The sequence below is a fragment of the Alligator sinensis genome, unplaced genomic scaffold, assembly GCF_000455745.1.
Source record: "Alligator sinensis unplaced genomic scaffold, ASM45574v1 scaffold714_1, whole genome shotgun sequence".
Classification (NCBI taxonomy): Eukaryota; Metazoa; Chordata; order Crocodylia; family Alligatoridae; genus Alligator; species Alligator sinensis.
In genome coordinates, this window is record NW_005842493.1 from 777,684 (window position 1) to 802,825 (window position 25,142).

General features: G+C 40.2%; 1 protein-coding gene across 1 annotated transcript in view; it reads left to right on the top strand.

The window, feature by feature from the left end:
• NCBP3 (nuclear cap binding subunit 3) overlaps nt 1-23,176 on the top strand; it is a 26,728-nt gene extending 3,552 nt beyond the window's left edge. The window contains exons 2-14 of the mRNA XM_006031303.2: nt 2-34; nt 1,176-1,241; nt 3,054-3,159; nt 5,795-5,920; nt 7,820-7,948; nt 10,958-11,031; nt 11,542-11,650; nt 12,797-12,896; nt 13,250-13,356; nt 15,057-15,345; nt 17,460-17,617; nt 19,136-19,300; nt 21,306-23,176. Coding sequence (XP_006031365.2) covers nt 2-34; nt 1,176-1,241; nt 3,054-3,159; nt 5,795-5,920; nt 7,820-7,948; nt 10,958-11,031; nt 11,542-11,650; nt 12,797-12,896; nt 13,250-13,356; nt 15,057-15,345; nt 17,460-17,617; nt 19,136-19,300; nt 21,306-21,541 — 1,698 coding nt within the window. The 3' untranslated portion in view covers nt 21,542-23,176. The remainder of the gene's footprint in view (nt 1; nt 35-1,175; nt 1,242-3,053; nt 3,160-5,794; nt 5,921-7,819; nt 7,949-10,957; nt 11,032-11,541; nt 11,651-12,796; nt 12,897-13,249; nt 13,357-15,056; nt 15,346-17,459; nt 17,618-19,135; nt 19,301-21,305) is intronic.
• The last annotated feature ends 1,966 nt before the right edge of the window (nt 23,177-25,142 follow it).

The window sequence follows — 25,142 nt, forward strand, 5'->3', positions numbered from 1 at the left end:
CCCCGTGCGGCGCTCGCTGCGGGAGCTGCTCCCGGTACGGGCCGTGGGGGGGCGGGGGGCTCCGGCCTGCGCTCCCCTCCCGGGGCACCATGGACTCGTCCGCGCCTCGAGACCGGGGGGCGGGGTCGCCGGTGCCCGGGGGGAAGCACCGCGTCACTGACCCCCTTCCCCTTCCCCTGCCCAATCAGTTGCTCTGCGTTCTGCTCCCTGCCCTGGGCTTCCCGCCCAATCAGCTGCTCTGCTCCCTGCCCTGGGTTCTCTGCCCGATCCGCTGCTCTGCACTCTGCTCCCTGCCCTGGGCCTGCTGCCTGATCTGTGGCTCTGCGCTCTGCTCCCTGCCCTACCTGTCACTGGCTTCCCTGCTCCCTCCCTGGTCGGCCCTTGTGCCACGCACCAAAATGGCCCGTGTCCCTCGTGGCCCGCATGCCATAGGGTTTGCCACCCCTGGGTTAGTGCAGCGCTTTGTGAATGCTGCTTTACTAACCGATAGGAATGAAAGTCCTTTTTATTTTTCCCCTCCAGGTCACCGTGTCATTTATGGGTTTCTGTGGTCATAATAGGCTTGTTCAGAAGAGAAGCGGGGCGGTGACTGACGCTGAGGTTTTGGGAAACATGGTTCAGTCAGCGGTGGCAAGAGAATGAATGCTAGTTTTAGTGCAAAAGTTGACTTTGTGATGACTTTTTTCCCCCTTTGATAACTAAGTACTGAAAACGTATCCTTTTTAATGTAATCGGATTACACGAAGCCCATTTGAGCGGTTGGAATTGGGTGGAAACCGTACTTGAGATGCCGTGGAAAAAAATCATGGAAATTAGAGACGGAAAAGATGTTTCATAATCACTTCCACTTCCTTGCTGTAGCAGAGTGAATTCCACCCTTGTGAATGCAGATATTTTAAAAGTAAATATCTAAGATGCTAAAATAGAGTGAGTGTATCTTTGCAAAAAAAAAAAAAGGGTAATGATTTTTGCTCCGTTCTGTTTGCTTGTAACTCCATTGACCCTGGTGAGAATTGTGCCTGTGTGGATTGATGCCGCACTAGCTTGGCGTCAGGAGAATAAAAAGGGATGTGTTTTTCTTTCAGAGCTGACTACTAGGTCAGATCTTATTAGTTTAGCAAGCTTGCTGCGTTTAGCCGTCATCCAGCATTTGTTGTAATTTTGCTTTATTGTAGGACACTAGCAGAAGATACGAAAACAAAGCTGGAAGTTTCATTACAGGAATAGACGTCACCTCCAAGGTAATATTGTCAAGTGTGATCCCTTTAAAATTTTGTATTACTTAATTGAATAGGAAGCATATTCCTATGCTTCCTATGGTGGTGGCTTTCAGGGTCCCATAGTCCCTTTTTAACAGCCAGAGATAAGACAATAAGATTCTAGAGCTTTTTCACATGCTGTAATGACTCTCTTATAATCCAGCATCTGTAATTTACAGAATCTAGAAAGTAGACAAGCTTTTTGTGGAAACCCTGAGTCAGGCATCTTTTTTTTATGGTTGTATAGTGAAAGATTTAGCTGTGGGCAAAGCTTTTGTACTCCACCAAGAATGTCTAATACTGTTTCTAAAAGCTCTCTGCATTTGCCAAAAAACAAGGAGACTCTTATTGGAATTGTGGTGGTGCCACTCCACATCGCAAAGCCCTTTGAATCAAGTCAGCTGAATTTTTCTTATTGTGCGAGTGACAAGGGAAAGCAAATGTTTGGCAGGAATACTGGGCTCCATTGGCTGGCGTTGTTTAAGGGCATTATTTTGTGGAACATTTTCAGCTTAAACTTGCAGCTGGTCTCCTGGCTATGTGACATAATTTTAAAGCACTGGCACTTCCATATGATGCATCATTTCACCTTTTATCTGTGTAGTGCTCCAGTACCATTTAAGCCTTTATATCTTCAGAGCACTGCAAAATTTGAACCCTTGCAGCAGCAGTGCTGATGCCTGAGTTATAGTCTCGTGTTGCAGTGGGAAAACCCAGAAGTTCGTGTTTAGGATTGAAAAACTTTTCTAGTTCCTAGTCACTACCTTCTTTGCATTGGACCCTTGCAGTTCATTTAGACATTTAATGTTAAATTATCAAGGAGAAAATCTTCTTACTTTGTTATATTCCTTAATGATATGCAACATTAATAATTGTGGGGAAAGAGAGGTGATTCTGTAGAATGAGAAAAGTTTGACTTTTTAATCAGTTTTCAGAGATTTTCAAGGCAAATCTATCTTGAAATTATATCAATCAGGGCAATTCTTGCCTAAGCATTTGCTAACGTACTGAGTTGTATTTTAGTTCATACCATTGAAAGCTGCTTAAAATGTCCTGTTAATATCCTATTAATTTGAATCGGTCCCAAGAAAGAAAACTAATGTTTCTCTTAAGAGATTGTATAAGATCTTTTGTATCCCTGCTGCTTAGATACTATGCTAATGAGCTCCCCAGAAATAGCTTGGATTACCAGCCAGAACAAGATTTCTATTGTTGGCTCTCCAGTTAGTATTGGAGAAGTGCTAACATAAAAAATATTCCCAAAAGCCATATGTTGCCAATTTTTTTTCAATTGCCTGAGAGCTCTGTGTGATCTGTATCATCTCACTTGTTTCTGTTTTTCCATGAAAGCAAACCAGTAACCTTAAAATAGAAGTTTAGCATAGCCAGATGGAAGAAACCTTTGCTTTAAGAGAGGGCTTCATGAACTTTGGCTTTGTGTACCTGTTTTGCTGATAGATAAACATGCTCATCATAGAGCTTAAAAACTTGCACAGAGTTGCAAAGAGTGAGTGGCAGACAAAAGCATCACGATTCCTATTATATTGCTCGACCCACAAGAAAATAATCACTTTGTGCACCCATAATTGAACCACAGTTGTTCTTTAAATTCTTTTGTTTCTGCATCTGTTTTGTGTTGTATTTTGAGTCAGGCAGGCCTGTTGATAACTAATAAAATCTTCAAGTATCACTTTCTTGTCATTTGTGTTATAAGCATCTCATCTTGCTGTTGAACTTGTTTAGAACAATGCACGCATTTCCTTTCTGACTGCGTATTTCCCTTGTATTTTTCAGGAAGCAATTGAGAAAAAAGAGCAAAGAGCAAAGCGTTTTCATTTTCGAGCTGAGGTGAATCTTGCCCAAAGGAATGTGGCATTGGACCGAGACATGATGAAGAAAGGTACAGAAAGTGCCATGACTTTAGCAAAGAGTTGAAAAGTGGACTCTCTAGTTTTGATAGCTATACTACCTCACTCCATAAGAGATGCTGCACAAAGAAGGGCAGATGCTGCACAAAGGGCTTTGCTAAGAACAGTAACTTGTATTTTACACTTTACTTCTTTAGTTTTCATATAGTTTTAATTTGAAATAATTTTTTAAATGATCATAAAGTGATGGAATAGACGATTTTTGGAAGAAATGGAATTACTTTGAGCAGATGCTTTAATTTACTGCTCTGGCAGGTATGCCTAGTATTGCATGTAGATTAGCTGTCCAAGGAAGTCATCAACACCCATTTATATGACAGGCTCCATAAAGGTCTGGCTCTTGGATAACTGATGAAGAAAATGCCAAACCTTAAACAAATCAGTCATTTTCAAAACAAATGGGTGAAGAGTTCTTTGAACTCTGTTGAACATCATCTGTCATGGTGTTACAACTATGTTTTCCTGGTTTTATTTGAAATGTTTTTTTTCTTTGTTGCTGCGGTGAAGTACCCATGGAAGCAAAAATAAACTAAGTCCCCAGTTATGCAAGTGCATTAGTGCAAGTGGATCCAAATGTCTGCATGTAGTTGCATAAAATCCCTGGGGCTCCGTGTTCTTAGGATTTAGGCCACCTTCCTTGCATATCTCTTTGCAGGATCAGGGCCTAACTCACTGACCCTCCAGAGGTAACAGGGAAAGGGTCTAGAGAAAGTACTGTCAAATACACGTAGAAGGCAAATTGAAAATAGGGATGTAAACACCAGTTTAAAAAAATCCATTTAACCCATTGTAATTACAACAGTTGCATGATTAATAAATCAGTAGGGAGAAGGGGGAAGGAGGAGGGGAGACTAGTAACTAATAACTAGTAGGGTTGTGCAAAGCTTCGGTAGCTGATTCAAATTCAAAGGAGATTTGGCTCGCTTCGGCACCCAAATCTCCAAATCAAATCGGGAGACCCATTAATCTCTCTGAATTGAATCGGAAGTCTGAATCGATTTGGAGAGATTCGGCCATAGACTGTACAGGCAGGCACTACGCAGTGCTGGTGGGAGCAGCTGGGGGAGCAACTGGATGAGCCCTGGCTTGAGCTGGCTGCTCTTACGGCTGCCCCCACTGGGGTGAGGCAGGCAGTGCTGGCAGTCTTGGGAGAAGCTGTGGGAGCTGCGGAGAATGATCGGGGAGCTGGGGAATTAAACCAGGGGCTGGGGGAATGAACAGTGTTCCCCCCTGGTTCGATTCCCCCGCTCCCTGATCATTCCCCCAGCCCCCATGGCTTTCCCCGGGGCTGCCAGCAAGCCATGTCTCCCCCGGCTGCCCCCCTGACTTCCCCCACACTGGAGCGAGGCAGGCAGTGCTCGCAGCCCTGGGAGAAGCTGCTGGGGCTGGGGAGAATGATTGGGGAGGTGGGGGAATGATTGGGGAAGCTGGGGGAATTGGACTGGGAACTGGGGGAAAGCCCATGTTCATACCCCCAACCCCCAATCATACCCCCAGTTTCCAGTTCAATTCCCCAGCTCCCCAGTCATTCACCACAGCCCCCGCAGCTTCTCCTGGGTCTGCCAGCACTGCCTGCCTCGCCCCTGAGGGGGAAAAGCCAGGGGGGCAGCCGGACAAGCCGCGACTTCTCCTGGGGCTGCCGGCTCAAGTCTTGGCTCGTTTGGCTGCTCCCACTGGCACTACCTGCCTGTATAGTCTATGGCCGAATAGGATTCAGTGCCGAATATCTTTGAATCTGGATTCGGCTGAATTGAATCAGGACAATGATTCAAATCACCAAATCGAATCGCTGTCCCTCTGAATCACCGAGTCCAAATCCGAAGCAAATACTTTTTGCTTCACACAGGCCTGATAGCTGGGCTCTGTGGACCCTGGTGCAATTACTTGCAGCCTCCCTGCTGCCTGCTGAGAGTAGCCTGGGCTCTGCAGTGGGCAGGAGGAGCCTGCCTGGAGCCCAGACTGCTAGTAGCAGAGAGACTGCAAGCAGCTGCACCAGGGTCTGTGGAGCCTAGCTATAGGTACTAGTCCCCGCTCCCCCTCCCTCCCCAGGCACCTTCTGATTTTGGCTGGGGCACCATACCACTTCAGTTCCACCCCCTTCCCTGCCAGATGGTTCCCTGCCCTGTGCTAACCAATAACCAGTAAGCTGTAACTGGTTATCACTGGGGTTATCAATTAAATGATTAATCAGTTAACTGTTCATATTCCTAATTGAAAACACGAGAAAAACATTTTATTTAATTTTCAGTTATGGTAAAATTAACACCAGTACAATTACTCTTGCTTTTAACACCAGGTGGGTAAAAAAAATCATAGAGGTTGTCATTCAAGTTTAAGATCTTAAACTATTTTTAGCAGTAAAACTTCTGTAACAATACATTCTTGTATTCTTAATGGCATTGTATTTTTCCATATCTGAATTTTATTTTCAGCTAGAAAAGTTAAAAATATTGTGGAGTTGTAACCAAGTTAGAAGCCAAGAGAATGGAAGTTCATACGTTTAGAATAGCATGACTTGAACATGATTTTAATAAAATCACCTTTGCTAGTTTAAAATGTTTTAATCATACCTGTTCAACAGAAGCGAGTAAAGATTTTCTCTCTCAGCAATCCCTAGAGTGAGACTGGATACAATCTACATTTGTGGGGTAGATGAGATGAGTACCCAGGACATCTTTGCTTATTTAAAAGAGTATCCTCCTGCTCATATTGAATGGCTAGATGACACATCATGTAAGTAAAGTAAATCTTAATCTTTTTGGTGCTGCAGAGCTCAGAGATTTCTTATCCTTCCTCTGCCACTGACTTTCCCTGGCTTTCTGCCTTAGTTTCAAGGAGCATTCAAATGAAATAGTTAATAAAATGCTGTGAATATCAAAACACTGTATAGTTTAGTAATTAGCTTGAAAGGAAACTTACTCACCTTTATCAAACACTAGTGGAGCATGGCATGTTTTAAATTAATAGGTTTGAAGTCTTAATTAAAAGTTACAAAGTTGAAATACGTCCATTTGCGCCATAGAGCTTCATGTGGTGTGTATTTACAGTCATACTCGCTTAGATGAAAGCTGTTTAGAGATCTGGATTTTGTTCTGGTTTGTACATCATCAGATAAGTAATGAAGGCTAAAGCTGCAGAGTGTTTGTGCCAAGATGAGGGTTTGCTATTAATTGCATCTTTAGTATGTAGACTCATTTTAGTTAAGTGTTTGTTGGTTCTGATGCTGCATTTAAGAGACTCATACAGTTAGCCTGGCAGCATAAAATATTTTTGTGCCTATTTACGATATAAAAATGACATAAAAATGCTGACCTTAGCGGAAATGACAAAGTGCAGCACTGTCTTCAAAATACGTTAGTACAACAGTAGAACAAAACCTGGAAAGATTGGAAATGTACGGAGGTAAGGTGCTGTGTTTCCAAGTGAGAAACATAGAAGTGTAGATTTTAACTAACTGAAGATGACAAGACATTTGGGTATTTGATTCACACATGGCTTTTCTTGTTGATTAATATTCACATTTAGAAGACGGCATGCTTTCTGTTTGAGTCTCATCTATTCAAACGTCTTAATATTAAACAAGTATGAACATGTTCTGTAGTGTGACACTTTATGGCAAGCATAACAAAATATATTTGTGGTTGTATCTGGACTGAAGCCATCTCAAGAGATTGGTCTTTGTTCTGCATATTTTTTTAAGAAGCATCTCTGACATCGCCTTTCTCCTGCCCACTTTTTTCCTGTATCTTTTATACAGATCTATCATCAGCTTCATGCTTAATCAGTTTTACTGCTTGAGATTTTAATTCTCTCTCTCCCTTCAGATATTTTCTTGATAGGTACTGATCTTGCATTGCATTTTCTTTAACAGACCTTTGCTCGTACTCAAATCATTAATCCAGCAACATATCTTCTCTTTTAAAAAAAAAATAAGCATCACTATTCTATAATGAAATCTTGAATTACTCAGACTTACTTTATAGACTATACCTCAGGATCACTTCCTACAATAATGTAAAGAGTTATAAATACAGATGCAAAGTAACACTTCAAAACAAATTAACCAACAGGTTTATGAGCCAGTATTCTTGATTCAATCCTATTTGCTTCTTGACAGGTTTACAAAATGCATAACACTCGAATGATTCCTTCATTTATCAGTGCATCTACACATTATGCATGTGGATATTCGTTTTAGCATGCTTTTAGTTCAGTCAAAAAGCATAGTCTTTGTAACACTAAATGTATGTGCTCTGCTAACTAGTTGTTCTAAGCCATTTGTTTTACCTTTATGGAAACAAATAAGAAAATTTGGTAGCATTGAGTGGTGTTGTAGCCATAATGGTCTTAGAGGTATATGAGAGGCAAGTGTGCTGTGCGTGATACCTTTAATTGGAGCAGCTGCACAGTTAGGATACACTTAGACCAGCTTCCAAATGCAGTGCATTCTTCAGGTCTATGATCGGGTTTTTTTCACTACTACCTATAATGTGATGAAAGTTTTATAATAATAATTTTCTTTATGTGGGGAAGATGCACGCATTTAAGATAAAGGTTGTCATCATAAGAGTCTGAGGGGAACATTTCGGCTAACTCGATTTTTTTTTTTTTTTTTTGGTTTGTTTTGTGTAGGTAATGTGGTCTGGCTTGATGAAGTAACAGCAACACGTGCTCTTATAAATATGAGCTCTATGCCCGATCAGGAAAAAATCAAAAACCGAGAAAACAGTGAAGAGAAGACAACTGAAAAACCCAAGAAAGGTAGATGCACAGAATATAGGGGTCATGCTGTTAAATACCCACACTAAAATTTTTGTTGCGTGTGGGTGTTGCATGATCTGAGTTACTGAAGAAGGTTCTGTCATATGGTTTCAGGTAAATGTATTCTTCCAGTTTAAAAAAGGCTTTCATCTTGGAAACCTTTTGAAGGAGCTGCTTCCCAAAAGGTGGGTTGGAGATGTACCAAAAACAGTGATTTGATCAATAGAACGTTCTAAAGATGGGTCCAGACTCAGAGGTGCGGTAAATAGTGGTGCAAGTTACAGAACAATAATTCTTGTGATTTACAAGAAAGGGAGTAGAAGTTAAGCATTATAGCAGTGAAAAGTAAACGGGTGTAAGAAGGTGCTTTATGACCTAAATTCTTCTGCTGGTTTCTTTTCCTTGAAACACCACCATCCTCTATGATCTCTGGGCCACGGTGCTGCTTTATCATTGTGTAACTTCCACTGCTGTTTATACCAGCTCTGAATTTAGCCAATATTCTCTTTTCTGAAACAGCATGCTGCAAGGTTAGCTGTAATAAATCAAAGCAGAACTACACCTTGACTTTGAATCTGGAAACTCTGGGTGCGTCTACACAAGACGCTGACTGCAGTAATGCTGCTTGGCAGAAACGGTGACATGATGCTATACTGTATAGCAGCGTCACAAAAAAAGTGTTCGCCAGCGCTACTGCACAGTAACTCAGATTACTGAACATTTATTATTTACTAAATAAATACACAGTAGCATCTTGTGTAGATGCGGCCACTGCCTTACCATCTAATCATAACTCCATTATAGTCTCACAGACAGTTCAGAAATCTCTGGCTTCAGTTACCTGATGACTGCACCCAACTGTTTTACTGCTAGGTTGACGTGATAACTTATTATGATGTGGCATTACACAGTACTAATGAAAGTGAGAAACGCTTCTACTGTTAAGGTTATTATCAGTGTCACTGATAACTCTCTGAAGTGAGTTATACAAACAAATTCTCTTTTCTCTGTTTTAAGCCGGAGCAGGCCCCGTCAGTTAAAGTCTGTTTTCAGAACTTTGTTAAACTTCCAGTTGCCTTCCCAAATATATTATTACCTGCATGTTTTCTCTGCAACCTCGTAGCATCCCTAGCATCTTCCTTTCTTTAAGAAAGCTAATTTGTACAAGGTATTGAAGACTTCTGGCTACATTTTGGATCATCTAACTGGACAATGTCTCATTTCATTGAACTGAAAGCTTTTTGGTGTAGTTGTAGCACATACCATAACTAGGGATCTACCTAAATCATGGGGGGACTTACCAATTTTCACGGATTGATCATGGCATAAAGTTCTTTTCTACAATCATTTTGCAGTGGCCCGGCATCTCAGGGCTTATTGGTGGAGAGGCCCCAAGGGCGGGGGGGATGGACAGGGGGGCAACTACCTCCGTCTTGTCTGCTGCCCTTCATGCCATCCTGCCAGCTAACACTTTTCCCTCCTGCCAGGGAGGACTGTGAGCTCCCACTGGGGACCCAGAATTGTGTTTATCTATTTTATTTATTTTTGTTGATTTTTGTGGACAAGCCTGGATTTCATGGTTTCCCAAAAACCATGAAACTGCAATTTAAGTAGTTAACCATCATAACCTAAACATATAACCATCAGATAATTTAAAATAAATACCTAGATGCTATAAAACATAAAGTACCTGCTTTAGGAGCTTTTTAGAGATTAAGGGATCGTATTAATTGAAATTGAAGAGCCATACTTGCACATTCATCATAATGGCTACTAAGTAGGTATTACATCAGGTCTCCACATATCATTATGTAGGAGGACTTTATGTTACTATTACGCTTTTGTACATAGCTGTTCATCTGGAAAAGCAAGAATACTGGGTGAGGTTCAAACTGTTTAGCCCAAAAAGGACTTATGATGCAAGGTAAGGAGTGAAGATAAATAAAAAATAAGTGTAAAAAGCAAAAAGGCTTTGGCTTAGAGATCCCTTTTTCAAATTGATAATATGAGAATCAGTTATATATTTTGTTATAAAACCTCTTGCAGTGAATAATGATCCCACAACCCTTTTTTGTAGGAGATCAGATGCCATCCCTGCTAACCTGGCCATGTTCCAACCTGAATAATTGGGTTTTGTTGCCTATCTGAATTCTCTCTGATTTCAACATTCTCCACTTTCTGCCATGAACTTTTGTGTAGTTCCTGTGAGTTGTTGAAAAGCTGCTGTATTCCACCCTGCAAGTTGTTAGTGTTCATTGTTTGGCAAAGTGGCCCCTATAGGCCCGTACGGAAACAACATGGCTATTGAAAGGTTTAACCTACATTTGTAAAGTGCTTTGGGGAATGTGTGAGAGGTATTGCTAAATGATATATCACTAACTAGTAAGCCCTATTTGAGGAATAATTGGAAAAGTTTATAACAGTATAAACAACCTTTTTATCATTGCAAATCATTAAACTGGAAAACTGATGATGCTATTGTCTAGTGACTGTGATCATGTAGATAAAATTCCCAAAACAATGGCCGATTCTTGAAATTAAATACCTTTAATTTCTTAGCTTCAAAGATTTTCTTGATATTTTTAAAGTAATGAATTCTAGATTATGGGTTTTTGTTTTGATTTTATATAGTAGCTAAATAAATGCATTCAAGACTCTCTTTTTTTAATGTTTGTGGTTTAAGCACCCAAAAAGCTCTTAAAAATTCTGATCTCAGTGACCTCTGTCCATAACTGAAGTGCAGTACGACTTTTTTCATTTTCTGACTATTAGACTTGTAATCCTACTGTTTCAACCACTTGCCTGGATTTAACGTGCAAGCGTAAAGAAAATTATCTGATTATTTAGTGTTGTTTTGCATTCATATAATCTGTTTAAAATGTATGCAGATGTTTCTCACCAGGTTTCACGGAATGACTAATAACGTCTTGTTTTCTGAAATCAAACTGGAAGCCAAAATCTGCTGTTCTAAAATGAAGAATATATATTTTTTTGATTTGTTCTTCTTAGACAAACAAGAGGAAAGCTCAGATGATGAGACTGAGGAGGGAGAGGTTGAAGATGATAATCCAAGTGATGTTGAGGTCAGTACGAAAGAAGAAAAAACATTAGCATAAGAGATGCATTATTGGTCAAATATTCAAAGTACTTTAAATATTCTAGTGTCAGTTGTGAGTAAACATATCATATGTAAATATAAATTAGTAATTAAATTATCTTTGTAATTAAATAACATTTTGTGGGGAAAACAACGAAGGCAAGTGACAATCTGAAGAGCTTGTCAGTGGGGATATCAACATTGGAGGGCTTTGCAAAGGTGGATTTTGAAGAGAAGGAATGTCTCTGGCATACAAGAAGTCAGAAAATCCAACCTTGTGAGTATAGTATGAAAGAAATTGTGAAATGGAGACTTCAAAACAGCAAAAGAATTGTAAAACAACAAAGCTCACGCATGCTGGGAGGTTCTTAAGATGACGATACATTTTTATAGTAATTGCTTGTTAGTTTTGACTATTGAATGAAATAAATGTGTATGTAAAGACTTCATTCTTTGTATCCAAAACTGTCTTCATTTTTCCGCCCCCCCCGCAAAGCTGGATGCGCTCTCTCAGGTAGAAGAAGATTCTCTCTTACGTAATGATCTTCGTCCAGCCAACAAACTAGCTAAAGGAAATAAACTGTTCATGAGATTTGCTACTAGAGGTAAGTGGCCCACTTCAGAGATCCTCTACAATTTATTTCATGCCTAAATGATGAGCTTCACACAGATTTATTATTATTTTTGATGTTAAGCGTTAGATTGTTTTTTAGATATTATATGCTAACACTTTGTAATATTTGCCTATATTCTGTGTGTAAATTAAATCCAGTCCAAGTGAGATATAAAATTTATCCTGGACAAAACTCAGTCCACTGTAGAAGTTCAACAGAAGACACACTTCTCAATCCAGTGATTCTCAACCAGGGTGCCATGGCACCATGGGGTGCCTTGAGATCTTTTCAAGGGTGTCACAAGGTGCTACGTGTGCAAGCATGATTCATGACATATAAAGCCAGAGATTTGAAATAGTAATCCATAGTGTTAAAACGCTCTGACCTGTTGCGGCCTGAGTTCTTTGCAACAGAAGGATTACTCTTGTTACTTTTCGCTTGGTTTTTGACTACAGAAAAGTAAGAGCTGGCATTTTCCAAGAGGTGCCTTTGAGTCTAACGTGAGCTGCTCTGAATCTAATGAGGGATACTTTCAGTCCAAAAACGCTGAGAATCTTAATCTTTCAAAACAGGTCTTCTGCTTTCCTCTCTCACAGGGGTAGGTAATCTCACCATTTAAAAGCATCCAGATCATTTGACATGCTTATGATATGGTACTTCTTGTGAGGTAGTTGGTCAAAATTGTTACTAAGTACAATAAGGTCACTGGCTAATGTTTACAAGTAAAGTAGACTCAATTGCTTGCTTTTTTCTGATACGGATATGTCTTTTTTTCACAAAGCCCTGTGAGTGTCATCTCTAAGGTAGTGTCCATATTCCTACTCTTACTGATGCGTGATCAAACAGACGGCTAATAGATAGTCAAAGGCTGTGTGGAATGAAATCAGCTGAATAATGCGTCTTTTACTGCTCTAGTTTTATTTCAAAGGAGTCGTCAGCAAGACTGTATGCCTTTTTTGTGTTGATTAAGTGTTATTTTATTTGAAGGAAGGAGACTGGCCATTTTAGAAGGTCATTAATATTTTAGACATCAGTTTTCTTTGCATCCGTCTTGCCTTGACTTAGACTTTCTTAATTTTAATATCAATGTGTCTGCAAAAAGAAAAATAGTCCTTTGACTTCAGTACATTTTTTCAGATGACAAAAAAGAACTCGGAGCTGCAAGGAGAAGCCAATATTACATGAAATATGGCAATCCCAATTATGGGGGCATGAAAGGAATTCTTAGCAACTCTTGGTGAGTACAGGGCAAATGGACTAGGACCGTACACATATTTAATCATGCCAGTAAGATTTTTCAGCTATGGATTTGTCCCTTAAAGATCTGAAGACTGGGAAGAAAAAAGTATTGCGTAGTATTTAAGCAAAGGTGACTTTACATTTTTAAGACTTAAAAGAAAAACATTTAAAATTAGTCTGTACTTGCATTCTAATGTGCATGCTGTGGACAAAATGGAGCCCCTCAATGCATGTTTTTGACTGCCATTGAAAACAGTGAAAATGCAGTTGCTTTATGGCTTGGCTGAGTTTGGCCCACTCTCATTTTGGCCTTTTACATGACAGCAATATCTTTCTTTTGATGAATTTTAGGAAACGAAGGTATCATTCGCGTCGAATCCACCGTGATGTAATAAAGAAAAGGACACTTATTGGGGATGATGTTGGCTTGACACCTCCTTACAAGCACCGGCATTCAGGTAATCTATTAACTACTAAATGGAACACATAGCACATTATATCTTCAAATAGATTTTGAGGATTTCTGCTGTTGTGAAACTCCATAAACAGAGAGGGGAAGGAAATGCTAAGGTTTATATTAAAGTATGGCTAAAAGAGAGCACCAGATCATCTTGTCTACCCGTTTGAGCCAGTTAAGTCTACCTATACTTATTTCAAAACCAACGGAAGTTTTTCTACTCAAATGTGGTCTGTGGACCTCTGGTAGTCCACAAGTTCATAGCAAGTGGTCAGCTAATCACCCTGGAGCCTCTTTTCAGTTAAAAGTTTGATGATAAGGTTGTATAATACATTTTGATGGTTGATTTGGGTCCCAAAATGTGGAGAATCCCTGTGCCTGGCTTGTTCCTAATAAGCTTCCAATGAATGCACGGTGTCTCAAGGTAGCCCGTAGAGGAATGGAGGTACCCTATCAGCTAAAAAGTATATAATCAACCTTCTTTGTTGTAAATCAAGGTGGTTTGCATATATGACATAGGCCTTACTTTTGTGATTCGCTTCACCTTAACCAGACTGAAGATTAGTCCAAGAGAGAGCTGTAGTTACCATGTGCTATGTGGATGGAGGTGGTTAGAAAAGAAAGACGAGTCAGAATATTTGAATCCTGTGCTTTGCTACGATTTGTTTGATATGTGACCTCCTCGTGTTTCTGTTTTCCTGTTTGTAAAGTTGGGGTTATCTAGCTCTTGTGCTGCTTTGTAGTATCTTATAATGCTAGGAGATAGTCGGTATTACTTCCATTTTACTTCTGAGGAACTGAGGTACAGAAATTAAGCAGTTCACAAAAGGTTATCACAGAGGTGTGGGATTAACCTAGGGCCCAGACCCAAACTTAATTCAGTGCCTTAAATGTTTTTTTGTTCAGTCTTCACCTGATGGTTGTTTTACAAGAGTATTGTAAGAACTAGAAGCAACAGAGGCATTTTAAGGTGAAAAGATGTATGTAAATGCAAAACCATGTTAAGAAAGCATTAGCATACATAATTTAACCATTAAAATAATTTTCTTTCAATGAAAGTATAGCTTTCAAGTAAAATAATAATCATTGTACTTATCTTCTGGCAGCTGTTCCATTAACAGTCTTTTTTTTGTCTTCTGTTTTGGCAAGTTGACATTTTGAATTAGTAGTTAATTTGTATAGATTAATTCTATAAATGAGATAGTGTCAGACAAATAGATTATTTGAAAAGCAGATGTCTTTCACTAAGCTTAAGAGGAAAAATGGATCTATGACATAAAATTAGAATACTGATAATACCAGCACCTATTATATTGAGAGACCTGAAAGGCATTTCATTTGTTCTCTGGCACCAGCAGTGACCACTATAACCCCTCGAAGAAACTGAAAATTGATTATTTCTCCAGCAAGTATCACAATATATTATATTGATGATTGTGCAATTTAGATTAAAAAAAAAAATTCAGATGCATTACTTAATTGACCTTCTGGGACACTGATTGTTATAGGCTGACTCACGTCATGACTCTCATTTCTTTCATTTTTCTATATTGACTTGTCGTTACATAAGTACTCACTCATTCTGTCATTCTGCCTTTATTTATATTTTCTGATTTATTTATTTTGTTTGGATCATACTTTTTCATAACTTGATGGAAAAAATAAACTTAAGCATGTCAAAATTAATATATTGTACTTCAGGCCTAGTGAATGTTCCTGAGGAGCCTATTGAGGAGGAAGAGGAGGAGGAGGAAGAGGATCAAGATATGGATGAAGATGACAGAGTTGTAGTAGAGTACCGGGATGAGCTACAAGCATTCAAACAAGCCCGAGATCGCAGTGCAGCCAGGCGATCAAGTGCGAGTGCTTCTGATTCTGATGAAATGGACTATGATCTTGAACTGAAAATGATATCAACTCCCTCTCCCAAAAAGAGCATGAAAATGACGATGTACGCAGATGAGGTGGAATCTCAATTGAAAAATATTAGGTAAAAATATAATTTCTTATGCTTTATTACTTAGAAGTGTGCCTTACATCATAATGCTTATTTTAAAGATTCTTGACATAACACATTTTATAGGCATGCACTTTCCCTTCCCAAATACCATTACTTTTTTTTTTTTATAAGTTTTAGAGAAGGAGACGGAGCAGATTATGAACCAGGCCAAAGACCTCTAGGTCTATACACTAGGATTAGTAGTACTTACAGTAGGTTACAGTGACTTAATCACAGCTTCAGTAAGTTCACAGAGATCAACTGAAATTCTTGTAACTAATTAGTGTACAATAACTGAGATCTCAGGTCATTATTTCAAAGTATGAAAGTCACACTTTAACTTTTAAAGCCTATATTATGTACAAGGATTTCATCCTGATCCTGTGCACATATATGCATACGATTTAATTCACTAAGTAGGTTGTACCAGTGCATTCAGTGGGACTGCATAAAAATAAACTTGGGCATGCAAGTGTCTGCAGGACTGGGATGATGGTATTAACATCCTGTGTATTTGTCATTCCAATTGTACCTTATATTTCCAGAGGGGGCATCCATAGTGTAGCATGTGATCATTGCCAGAACAAAATTTACAGTGTTCTGTTTTGACTTTACATAGGACATGATCCTTTTACAGTATTCTTTGTGACTTGACATTTCAACGTGCAGTATACATCATGTTGGAAATCCTGAGCCCTGGGTAATGACTACTGGAAATCTTGCAGTTGACACTTCCCTTAAGACTAGGGTGACCATATGTCCTGGGCAAATGAGCGTCTCAGAAGAGTCCCTGGCTTCCAGTCCGGTCCAGGCTGTTCGGTCAAAAGTCCTGGGCTGGAGTCTGGCGAGAAGGTGGGGAGGCATGGTGCAACAGGCAGGGCCAAGGTGGGTGGACTGGAGCAGGCTCCACTTCTCCCTCGTGGCACATCCTTGCTCCCACACCGAGCAGTGCCTGCCAGCCACCTGCCTAATATACCACACTGCTCTACCTCTGTGCTGGACTCCGACCCAGGACTTTTGACCAACTGGCTGTGACCAGACTACAGAAGCCAGGACTGTCCCCGTTTGTGGGCCTTATGGTCACCCTACTTAAGACTGATCATTTATGATCTCAGCGACAGAACTGGCATGACTTAAATGAAAAAGGAACATCAACAGAGCATCTTTAGCTCTGATGTGATTTAATGAAAACTTAAAAAAAGAAAAACAGAAAGCTGTTCAAACTTGCAGTTTTGTAACGCCACATCGCAGGATTTTGTTAATGCATAGGAACTTGAAAATGAAAGCTTCTAAAACAAATGGAGTTGGCTAGTAAAGACTAAACTAGGTATCCATTTTTTTCTATTTATAATGCAAGGTATTTATCATGTGAGTAAGGAAAAAGTTTTTAAAAATTGAAGTATACTTTTGATCCTCATGGAACCGTTATATTATGAATTAAATCAGGTTAGTAGTTTTGAGACTATTCATTTACTCTGCATTTAACCCCCCCAAGACACTGCTATAACTAGTTAACTTTGCTGTGTCTCTGTTCGAAATGAGTACTAACTGAGCTCATTCACCTAATTTTTAGCTTTCGGTGTACTTTGTAGCGATTAGAAAGCTGCCAAAATGGCACTAGTACCACCTTTTACCACAGATAGTAGCAGGTCTCTCTTTGACAATATCATACCTGTGGGAGATGTTACAGATAGCCCCTTGCACACATTGCTTATAGTCGCCGTTAACAATCTGCGATAATGTAAACCTTAGGGAAAGCACTGGCCCAATGTCTATTGTGGTTCTGAAAAAGGAAGTTTATATTTTGTAATAAAATCAGAAACATTTTGCATACTGTTTGTTACAAGTATCAACCATGAAGGTAGGGCATGCAACAAACATATAGTGCTCCGAACTGATTGATTTGCTTGAAAAAGAATTAAGACTGACTCTGGATGCCAGGAGTTTTAAATAACCTGTTTTTTTCCCATGCTTCTGAGTAAAAGAAATCTGGCTATTAACTTTCAAAGTGTGATTTATACACAGGAGGAATCTCTCCCAATTGCATCGGGCTTCAGTCAAAAGACTTTGCTCTGTTTAGAAATACATTGTCTTTTTTTATTTAGGAACTCTATGAGAGCAGATAGTATAGCATCCAGTAACGTCAAAAACCGGATTGGTAGCAAAGGATCTTCAGAGAAAGTTGCAGATGTAAGACTATTATTAGAGGAAAAACGTCAGAATAACACAGGGCAGCGTCAGCCAGCCAGCACTATAAAATCAGGTAATTTGGGACTTGTATTGCATACACTGGATGACTTAGTATTTCACATGTGTTTGTATATTTTGAGTCACTTTAGGCTTATAACTTTAAAACTTGTAGACATTCAGTACAGCTGCAGGTTGATTTGCTATTCTCTGGTATTTTTCACACATTATTATAAAGAAAGTTAAGTCCCCCAGACTTTGGCAGTTTGCAGTAATGAAATTGCAGTTCATTTGGTTTCAGTTGTTCAGAACTTGTTCAGGTAAGTGTCTTATGCTAATTTCTTCTCTTGTTTGAACAAATTGCTCATTTATACAAAAAGGGAGACAGGAAAGATAGCGTATGATGATGATGATGAAAAGATGATCCGGTATTTCGGGAACTAGGGAAGGGGCATAGAGTCTAGAACTGAAGTTGAGGAATGCTGTAGGCAAAGAAACAGTCGGGTGGAGGAGGAAAATTGATTATTGCTTGGTTGGTTATTTGTATCCAATTCCCTCAGATTCTTTTTGTTCTGTTTTTTTGGACTTGTCATTGCTTGATTCAGGGATTCTCTGTCTAGCTAGGTGAAAATGTCTTGTACTTCAGAGAGGTCAGCATGATACAAAAACTTAAAATGCTTTTGGGCTACTTAATGCTAAATAAAATGCAGAATATTATGGTACCTCCTCACTAAAACTAAAAAATTACTAATCTTAAAGGCACTCAGAAGCTTCTCTTAGTCAAACAAAGTAGTTTATAGAAAGAGTCCAGTTGTTTTTTCTGTTCTGTTTTTTCACATTCTTCAGAACACCAGATTTGCTTGCATGTGTTCCTGTTTTATTTGTGTTCACATATTTTTTTTCAGTTTTGTCAAAAAAAAAAAAAAAGTGCAGAACCCAGGAGCTACACCACACAGACCTCTAAATTTCCATATGATGAATGTATCGCGTTACGGGTTAAACTTCTGTTTTACTGGGACTCTGATTTTCCATTTTGGTTTCCAAAGTGAAGAGGAAGTAGTATTTTAGTTCAGAAGCATGCTGGTTACTTTTTAGGTACAAAACAATGAAGAAGGCAAACTATTCCTAGTGTTATGCCTTATGCTGGATGAAAAGCTTTTTTTTTTTTTTTTTTTTTTTTTTTTTTTTTTTACTTCCTTTGCTATTTTATGCTCTTAAAAAAGAACTGTAACAAAACCAAAGATAACTCTCAGGAACCTGTATAGACTTACTGTTACTCCTTTTGGTTTTGGGACAACTCCAGCCACGTAGCAGTAAATATCCCAAAGGGAAATACTTTGCAAAGGTGCCAAGTGGCAGACCTGTCATAGGAGAAAATGAAGCCTGGAGAAAATCTAATACAAGAATTCAGAAAATTGAAAGGATAATGAATTGTGCAGGATTGAATGAAGAGATTAAAAAAAAAGAGAAACAAAAGGGGCCTTTATAATTCCAAGTTTTACAAGTAGGTAAAGAAGCTGAGGATTAGCCTGGCAGGGGAAGATGAATGCAAAACAGGACTATTTGCTCTAATCATTGTAAAATAAATTTCCAGATGTCCGGCAGAGGCTGGGAAAGAGACCACACTCTCCAGAAGTCAAACCCCCAAGCAGCACCAGCACTCCTCGTCGAGAACCAATATCAGATGTGCATAGCCGGCTAGGGATCCCCAAGCAAGATGTGAAAGGCCTCTACTCAGACACCCGGGAGAAGAAATCAGGTTAGTTACACACAGAGAAAATATCCCTTTTTTTTTTTTTGCCTTAGGGGTTTGTATGTGGAGGTGACGTGCCTCTATTGTTTAATAACCAAATGATACCAAAAATAATTTTCTGGGGGTTTTATATTTTTTTGTGGATAAAATTCTACACTTCATAATCTTGTGTGTTCATAAGCTTCATTTTAAAAAACCTTAATTCACACCATTTGTAAGTTAAGACTGTTCTGTAGTAAAGGCTAAAAATGTCAACTTTTGACTCTAAAAATGAGAGCTGTTTAAGATGCTGTACGACAAGAAAGAACTTCAAATGACAGTCCTAAAGAATGTTCTGTTGTCTGGAGTTAGAAATTCATTAGGGATTGTTTAGACAACCTAGCAAAGAATTAGGGAAAAAGTTGTAACCTCTTTTGACAGTGCAGTGGTAGTTAAGGATATGTGGCTTTCTGATTTTAACTTGATATAGTTTATTCTCTTTTGTGTATGGGAAGTACTTTTACACAGATACCTCAGTGCTTACAGTAAGAGGAGGTCTGCACTAGGAGTGGCTCTACCACTATACTGATTTTGGCAATATTACACCAGCAAAGCATTCTGATGTGCACACAGACTATGCAGGTAAAGTGCATCAACACTAGGGCTTCTTCAAGCACAGCTCAGTAACAGATGATACCCCATAACAGCTGTAATTAACTCAGCTATGTCAGCAACTGTTCGCAGCTTTGTATCTGATTTTGGCCTGTCATTAGAATAAGCACAGATTTCTCAAAACACATACAGGTGGGAGTAGGAAGGCAGGTTTGTTTGTTTTTTAAGTAAAAACCATACTTTAAAGCAGGGGTAGACAGGCCCGCGAGTCGGATCCGGTCTGTGAAGCCATTCTACCCAGCCTGCGAGGCCCCTAAAAAAATTTGGAAAATTAATATTTCTCTGCCCTTGGTTCCTGTCAAAAATGACAGGAACCAAAGGCAGTAGGACCCAGGGGAAGCTAGGCGGGCTTCAACAACAGCAGGGCCCACCTGGCCCTGCCCCCTCGGCCGGAAGCCGCAGCCGGGGTTTCTGGGCTGGGAGCATGTGGCTGCCCTGGCACGGGAAGCTCAAGTAAGGGTGGGGGTGGGGGGGTGGTGAGGACAACATGGACACAACACACCCCAGGCAGGGAAGGAGCACAGCAGGGGGGAAGTGGCCCACCTGTGCCCGGTGCCCCATGCTACAGCTGCTTGCAGCCCATGTGGGGCTGCCTGTGCCCGCTCCAGACAGCCCTGTGTGGGCTGCAAGTGCCTGCAGCATGGGGCACCAGGTGAGGGGCGGGGGCACTTTTCCCCATGTTCAGCACCAGCTTCTTCCCTGCTGGCAAGCAGGGGGTCGGGGCTGAGTGCTGCCCCCCCCATACCGCGGGGCTGGGGGGCACTGGGTGTGAGCGGGCAGGGAGCCAGTGGGAGCACAGGGCCCCTACTGGTGTCCCAGGGCCAGTGCCAGTGGGGCCCAGAGCAGGGCAGTAGAAGTACAGGGGTCCCAGCTGGCAGGGGCTCTATGGAGCTGGGCCAGCTCCCCCCTCCTTGCTGGTGCAGCCCAGCCAGGCTCCATGGACTCCTGCCAAGCTGCGCCCCGCTTTGGGCCCCACCAGTGCTGTTGCTGGTGCAGCCCAGCCAGGCTCCATGGACTCCTGCCAAGCTGCGCCCCGCTTTGGGCCCCACCAGTGCTGGCCCTGGGACATAAGTCCCAAGATGGTGACCAGGGGGCGGGGCTCCTGTCAAGGGGCGGGGCTACCCATGCGGCCCTCGACAGCCTGCCAAAACTGGGTAAGCGGCCCTCCGCTCAAAATAATTGCCCATCCCTGCTTTAAAATGTACTAAGTAACACACCAAAACTGTGTTTAACCAACTTTTAAGGTTACATTCCCTACATTTTGAGTATTTCAACTATACAGTAGTTAACATTTAAGGCATTTGACTGTGCTCCTCATGTTTATATTATTTTTTATCTTTTTTTTTTCCCCCCCATTTAGGTAACTTATGGACCCGCTTAGGATCTGCACCTAAGACGCAAGAAAAGACTCCAGATAAATCAGAAAACTCAGCAGCATCTCCAGAGGAGGATGATTCAGAGCTCCAGCGGGTATGGGGTGCTCTGATCAAAGAAAAAGAACAGTCACGCCAAAAGAAAAGTCGATTGGATAATTTACCATCCCTACAGATTGAAATTAGCCGGGAGAGTAGTTCTGGGTCAGACACTGAATCGTGATGCTCTTTTAGATCCTGATACTCAGGATTTTGACTCTGCAACGTGGCAAGATTTCCATTGCCCAAAAGCTGAACATTGTGGCAGGGACACCGTAATTAAGGTTCTAGGAGCCTCTCTCTTTTTATACAGAAGTAAAAACCTGTATAACACTTGACACTTAAAGCAATCACATTTGTCTTCAGTGTGTTGTGGCCCTGTGTTGTGTAGGGCATTGTTCAGTACATTTATTTTAGCAGGCCCTTAGACATTCTTTTAAAACATTTTCCCCCCTTGCTTCAGACTTTAAAGAAGAGGCAAAACAATTCTGGATTTTGTAGACGACCTTTTTGTTCTTAATTTTTTTAACACAGGATCTTTTAAGAAAATGTTTTACACAGTTCATCCAAAGAACAGGGAACTTCATAATAATCACCATTGCCTGGCCCTTAGAGCTGGTGCCAGCACCTGCCTTTTTCTTATAAACTAATAACAATGATGCTTCCTGGGCAGATGGCCAGCAAGGGTAAAGCTTGGAGGGATTGCTGACTTCCACCCCTCCAAAATGCTAAATGCAAATCTAAACCAGACATCCTAGAAAAATAACTTTTGAAAATACTGTCAAAGCAGCACCACCAGACTAATGTCAAAAAGGATTCTGCTTCATTCATTTGGTGATAATTAATTTTTGCTTTAAGTGAAGATTGACAAGTTCAAGACCACAGAATTGGATCTTTGACCGACGTGTGCAAATTCCTGAGGGTTATTTTGGAGTTTAAATGTTGAAACAATTTTAAAGATTTTCTTTCAGTATAGCTGTATTATGTTTGAAGAAATTTAACAATTTAAAAACTTAAAAATTTAATTTTTATATTTGTGAAAATTCTCCTGTTGGCTACAGTGAAAGCTATAGTGGTGTTTTCATATGTGCTGTTTAAATATATAAATATATATAGATATATATATATATATGATTGAAAGAGAAAAGGAAAAAAATAGAGGATCAGTGTCTCATGTCAATATTTTTGAATGTTCTTATTGTATAGTACATGTGGATGTGCACATGGTTGACTTGTTACTTTCACCTTGCTTAACTCTTGTCCCCTTTCTAAATAGGTAAATTTTGATCAGTGTGTAGCTGATTTTTGTTTGTGGCATTTATTTTGACTGCCCACAATTTTGGGAAAAGAGTATTTTGAGTACATCAGCTTCTGGTAAACAAAACACGTTGGTAAAAATACTGCCTGCCAAAATTTGGCGATGCATTGTTCCCGATTTCCTTGGTTGGTCCTGTTAAGCTAAAATGTCAGTGGCATTCCTTCCCCACCTTTCTTTTTTAACAACTGTTTTATTCTGTTTTCTATTTTTATACTATGTTAAAATAGGTTTGGGGCTTTCCAAAAGCAAGGAGCCTGCAGTTAGCTTCCTCTGTCACACTGTTGCACATACAAACAGCAATATATGAAATGGGCGACGAGTTACGAGAACTGAATACGAAAGGGTTAGCTGGTCTGGTGACTTACTGGGCGTTGAGCCTTAACTGTTCCCTTGCTTTTGTGACACTTACCCTTGGTTTTGTATTTAATATTGAGTACAGTCTGGTAAACATGGCTCATAAAAATCCTGCTCAAAACAAGAGTAAATGATTGCAATATCTGATCACTGTAATGGGTCGCTTTGATGTGCGCTTCCATTCATGTTTCCCCACACAAAGCTTTTCAAATAGAACAATATATAATAATACAGCTGAGACCTCATCCCTAACAGCCTGATAAGTGTCTTTAAATGGTGTCTTCTTGCTAGGTTATTTGGGTTGTACGGAGACAGATCCTCGAACTACAGATGAGCCAATGCAGAGCAATGTGGGCTTTAGCATATTGTTTATGAGGTCCCTGGCCAGTGAGCTTCTCTGGAACATCATTCATATAGAGGGCTGGTGAAGAAGGAATTCAAAACAGTTGGAAAAGGAAAATACCAATAGAGCAACTGTTCAGAAGCAGAAGAATTCAGTCAGCATTAGTAGTTAAATGTGGGCATCTTCTGGCATAAGCAAAGCCTCTCTCGTCTACAAAAGCCTTATTATTCTCTAAGCCAGTTAGTCTCTAAGGTGCCACCCTGCCCTGCCTTCTGCCCGACTTGAAGCCAACACAGACAACGACCCCTCTCTCTTAGAGGAACCGGAGCCATTATCATCATGCTGCTGTGTCCTTGCTGGCCCAGGTACGGGATACCTTTATGGCACTGTGAAGAAGGATGGCACACAATGCACAGCCCTGCACCAGTGCAGCTTGCTCAAGTCCTGTGTAGAATTACCCTAGAAAACCCCCCCAAGTAAAATAGCCTTGATATAGGGGGTTAGCGTTGCATATTGCAGCTTCCCCGAGATAGCATTTTTGCCTTGAGCAAACAACTATTTGCTGTTCGCACCACCTACCGGTAAAGCACTGTAACAACTCCTCCTCTATGCATCTGCCTTGGTATTGCTAGTTATTTTGGCTCCCAATTAATTTACACTGGTCTACAAAACTGATGTACATTATACCAATGCAAAGATGGCTCACGTCTAGGCCCTCTATTGAGGCAGCTCTGGTTTCTATTTATTGCTTAAATCTCTTGTCAAAGACCTTCATGGCCCTAATTGCAAGTGAAATCAAAGTGTACTGTTAAAAATGAGACCTTTGAAAATAGATGTGTGCCCATCTTTGCTTCTTTATGGTAAGTAAAGAGGGTTGGAAGGGTGTTTGGTTGGGTGGGGGGGTGTTGAGGTGTGTTGTCTGTGGTTTTCCCTGATTTTGCTGGGACTCCTTTTGCTTGTGATGCAGTGTATATTTTTAATCCTTGCAGTTTAACTAAACGTCTTGGGTCTAAAAGATATCCTTTCCTCAATGTTAATTCATCAGTGATATTAAACAATTAACCAAAGGTCATGTTTTAAGCAGCATTGCTAAAATTCCCTCTCTGTTTGTTCAGCTTTATCACTCTCTTGGTTCCTGCAGTGTCGGCCATTCACTAGCCTTTTAAAGTTTTATTTAGTCGTTTAGGCTAGACAGTCCTAGCTCTGACGCAAAAGGCAAAAAGGAAAAAAAATGTAGCTTCCCTACAATAAAGGACCAAAAAGACCTAAAAGGACATCTTATAGTGATTTGATGTGAGAGAAATAGTTTGTTAGTAAGTGTAGTGTGACTTGTGTATTCTATTAAAATGAATGCAGGTGGCTGAAAGTCTGTAAGATTTGGAAACCAATTTGATGCTTTTGTTTACAGAAGTTGCGCTAAGGAAAGGGAAGGAGTGTTTGAATTCTTATACGACCACCCTGCCCCTACAAGTGCTGTTTTTCAAAGATTAAATCTTTTAGTGAGTGGTATAGGTGACTGCATTCGACTGAACAAAAGCAATAGATATGTAATGTTTGATTTCGTGGCGCAACAGCTTGTGCCTTACACAGTAGTCTCCCCGCCCAAAGCCATTTGCAAGAACTGAGGCTTTTGGGGCTTTAAAACCAAGACCAAAAATAAAAGGAAAGCAAAGGTATGTTTTGTTCTAATGCAAGGACAAGACAAATAAAAGCGTAAGTATTTTCCTATTTATATAAGCAGGAAGTGTTCCAAACAAAAGCTACTTAAAA